A 4,139-nucleotide genomic window follows, 5' to 3' on the forward strand; every position below is an offset into this window, starting at 1 on the left:
GGATTTCGGGGAAATGCCTGGCTGAAGGGCAGCAAGCAGCTCTCTGAATTATTCCCCCAATTTTCCCCCTCTCTTCCCACATCTCCGTCGAAGCAGCCAAAGAAAAGCGGCTCCGAGCGCATCACCCCACCGCACCCCCAAAGCGTTTCCAGCCCTCCACTCCCGAGCCCCAAATAATTTTAATTAGAATTAAAAGAGCAAGAAATAGAAGCTGCTCAGCAGCCGACTGAGCCCAGGGGAGCTCGCCCGTGCCCGGGGCGGGGGGGGACGGCGCAGCCGAGTGGAGGGGGGGGTCCTCTGTTTGGGAGGCAACAATTAAAAATCGCCATCGGTTTTGGGGCGCAAAAAGACAATTCCGAGAAGGCACGGAGACAGGGCGAAAGGAAAGTGGGGGAGCTGAGATTTTAAAAAATAGAAATAGATTTTTTTCACCCTCTGTCCCCCTTTCTCCGCAATTTTTTTAATCATTCTTTTTTTTTTTTTTTCCCAAAAATCTTCCTCCGCGATTTTTTTTTTTTTTTTTTTTAAAGGGGGGTCTCCCTCGCTTTTTTTTTCCTCCTTCGCCCCCTTCCACGCGTGGCTCCGTTGGTAAACAAACTGGCGGGAGGGGAGCGGGGGCGGCGGGGTTCTGCCTTTGTTCAACGTGAAGGTCCCGGCCCGGTGCTGGCAGATGTCGCTGTTGCTCCACGGTGCCGCTCCCGGTCCCGACAACTTGACCCCCGTGACGTCGGCCCCGTCTGAATCATCAAGGCCATTTTCAATCCTCATTGGCCTGGGCATCACGTGGGGGGGGTGGGGGGGGGGACCGATGCGTGGATAATTATGGTGCTTGATATTTTTTCCCCCTAAAAAAAAGATGTCAGCCCCTGGCTGGAGTATTCCTCCTTAAAAACCCTCTCTGAAAATGTCATGTCCCAACAATGTGACTTCTAACTCGTTTTTGATGGACTCGTTGGCCGGTACCTGTAGAGGGGAGAATTATTCCTCCAGCCAAGGGATGTACATGCAGCCTGGGAGCGATTTCAGCTGCGGAGTCATGAGGAACTGTGGAATTATCCCGTCTCTTTCCAAAAGGGACGAGGTGAATAGCGCTACCTTGTCTCTCAGCACCTATCCATCTTACCTTTCTCAGCTAGACACTTGGTGTGACCCCAAAAATACGTACAGGATCGAGCAACCTGTTGCAAGACAGCTCCCATCCTGCTCCTTCCCAACCAATGTCAAGGAAGAGAATGTTTGCTGTATGTATAACGCTGATAAAAGAGCTAAAAATGCCACAGAGACAGCCCTCTATCCCAACCAAATGCCTGAGTCTTGCCTAAATGACCATGAAGTCCCCGTTCCTAGCTACTACCGAGCAAGCCAAGGTTACCCCTCCATGGAGAAGACGTCAAACTGCAGCAATCCAAATGAGTTTGAGGCAAGTTTTGAATCCAGGGCGAGCCTGAACCCAAGGAATGAGCATCTGGAACCAGCACCACCACCTCCTCCACCTCCTCCGCCGCCCCCGGTGGCTAAAGTGAGTTTCCCCGAAAACACAAAAACAGATAATACTCAGAACACATCCACGAACGAAATTAAAACAGAAAAAAGCGCCCCAGCACCCAAAATAAGTCCTTCGGAAGCAGAGAAAGACCTGAATAAAAACACTGACACCAGCACTGACAATTCTGACAATGAAGCAAAAGGTAAGGGAATCATTCATTATCAGTAGCTAATTTCGGCAATTAGTAATCATCCATAGCTAATAAGAACCGTAATAAGAATATGCAGTAATGTGCTCTCTATCCTGCCAACTTCTTTTCCAGAGATTGGCATAATAATGTTGTTTATTGTTGCTGACTTTTGAAATACATATATATATTCTTACTAGAAACGTTAACTTAAAAATATGTGTATTGGAGCTGAGGGAAAAGAAGAAAAAAAAAAAAAAAAGAGAGCAGTCAGCTATTTGAAAAGTCGTCCTCTCGCTGTTTATATGGAGAAAAATTGCTGTGCATGTACTTATGGAAAAAAAATGTCCTTGCAACCAACGCTGCAGAATGTGTTGAGATTAGGTGGCTTTGCAAAGACTCTGATATCGCAGTGACTTGGGTTTTGTTTGGGGGAGGGGTTCTTTGGGGGGTTTTGTGTTTTTTAAGGCAGATGAACCCTGTTTTTTCCCCTTCCCTTCATATCGCTTTCTATGCAAATGCTTTATTTCCGTATGCTAAGCGAATTTGTCTTCTTTGGCTTTGCTCAGTGTTAAATCTCGGTAAAGGGGTGAAAAAGAAAAGGAAAGAAAATGCATGGAGTCTAATTTGCAGTTACAAACATCTCAGGCTGGGGTTGTGCACTGTGGCTCATTTCATTGCTTAGAAGCTCGTTGAGACTCAGAGAGGAAAAAGATTTTTTTTTTCCTGGCGAATTGAGGTCTTGTTTGCGAAGGGAAAAATGTTTCTGTGTGTTGAGCAGATGTTTTAACTTTGGGATTGTCTGAAAAGAAGCTTTCATTGACCACATTTTATTTTCACTGTAGAGATTGCATATGCGTGGAAATCTGTGTGTATTTGAATATGCGGGTCTGTTCCTGTCCTGATTCGAAGCTAGGTGGATTCAGGGGCTTCTTTCAGGTCAATAAGTGGCGATCATGTGAATGGAAGGATTGAATTTCCTTAAAAAGTTGGAGCAAAATTCTTGGTAGAAAATACTGCTCAGATCTAAGGAACGGCTTGCATGGTTTGCCTGTGGTATGTGGATGAAAATATCCGCCGTGTGTCAGGATCTGTGCTATAATTAGGGCTCAGGCAGCAGGAGGATGTCTGGGGTGTGCAGCGCTGTATGTGCATGCAGGGCTGCATGCATGTGGGTCGTGTGTGCCCCATGTACACATGCCTGGGCTCTGTGGCACCAGCAGAACCCATCTTCTGGCGTTTCCCCTTCCAAAATTGGCCTTTTTAAAAGCAGAACCCAGAACCACCGTTTTTCACCCCCCTTTTTAAGCATTCGGCATCCAAAGGGAAATGATATTATCTGACAGCTGAGTTACAATTACACAAAAACGCAAAGTCAAGGTTATCAAAACCCCTGCAAACTTATCTGCACAAAGCGCCTGCAACGTCCATGCCAAGACAGGATTTGGTGGGAGTTAACCTGAAACCAAGATTATATTGGTTTTCATTTGTAATTGGGGCGGAAATAAAGAAATAAAGAAATTAAGATGAAGGTTTTCTTTCGGTTCAGATGTTAAACTTAAAATGGGTGCGTGGAGCAAGACGTGGTTTCCCAGATATTTGCGTTTTAAAAGCTATTCCGTGTCGGTTACAGCTTTTTTAAATGGTTGGATCCAATTTGGGGCGGATTTTGTTTGCTTCTGCTGCTGTTGTTTCATTTTAAAATCTGCTATAGCTTAAGTTTTCGTTAATGTTGAACCAGGTTTTTTATTCGTGCAGAAGGTAAGAGATCTTTCTAATGTAATTTAAGCATTTGGGGGAAGATAGTGTTTCAAAGGGGATTTCCAGGGCTTGGTAACATAAAAGGATTTCTGCAAATGCGAAAGTGGTTCCATGTCACACAAGCAGATTTTGAAGGTGCATTTGGCCAAATAAAGTTTTTATTTCTAGTAAGCGAATTTCTCGAAGCTGGCATTCTTGCAGTGCGGAGGACGTTGCTGCAATCGCAGGATACGCTTTGCTCTTTCTTACAGTTTAGACATAAATATTGGCCGACTGCTGGTGCCAGGATTTTCTCATGACCAAATTCAAAGCCCAAGTATTTGCTGTGTTTATTTATGTACGTGTGAAATACGTTTGCCTTTGCAAAGTGTATGTGTGTATATGTATACGAGTGTGTAGAGTGAGGAGAGTGTATATGGGATTACAATTACCTCCGAATTTACCTATATGTACCCACACAGCTCATAAAGGCAAATCTATTTCATACAACCCCAGCTCACGAAAAAAAAAAAAAAAAAGAAAAAAAAAAAAAAAGACTTGGCAGAAAGGCTACTTGGGGGATCTTCAGGACGAGTGAAAATAGATTTCTTCCCCCAAGAAGAACACGCCTTGGCGAGGCAAACGGTTCAGCCTTTGCGGTTCTCTCTGAAGCCCACACGAATTATTTTTTGGGGGGGAAGCAAATAAGAGCTGCGGACAACTCCG

At 44.8% G+C, this 4,139-nt stretch overlaps 1 protein-coding gene across 1 annotated transcript in view; it reads left to right on the top strand.

Moving 5' to 3' along the window:
* The first annotated feature begins 829 nt into the window (after positions 1 to 829).
* HOXC10 (homeobox C10) overlaps positions 830 to 4,139 on the top strand; it is a 4,704-nt gene continuing 1,394 nt past the window's right edge. Inside the window, exon 1 of the mRNA XM_068663593.1 lies at positions 830 to 1,688. Coding sequence (XP_068519694.1) covers positions 905 to 1,688 — 784 coding nt within the window. The 5' untranslated portion in view covers positions 830 to 904. The remainder of the gene's footprint in view (positions 1,689 to 4,139) is intronic.

Source organism: Anas acuta, chromosome 29 (genome assembly GCF_963932015.1).
Source record: "Anas acuta chromosome 29, bAnaAcu1.1, whole genome shotgun sequence".
In the NCBI taxonomy this organism is placed as follows: domain Eukaryota; kingdom Metazoa; phylum Chordata; class Aves; order Anseriformes; family Anatidae; genus Anas; species Anas acuta.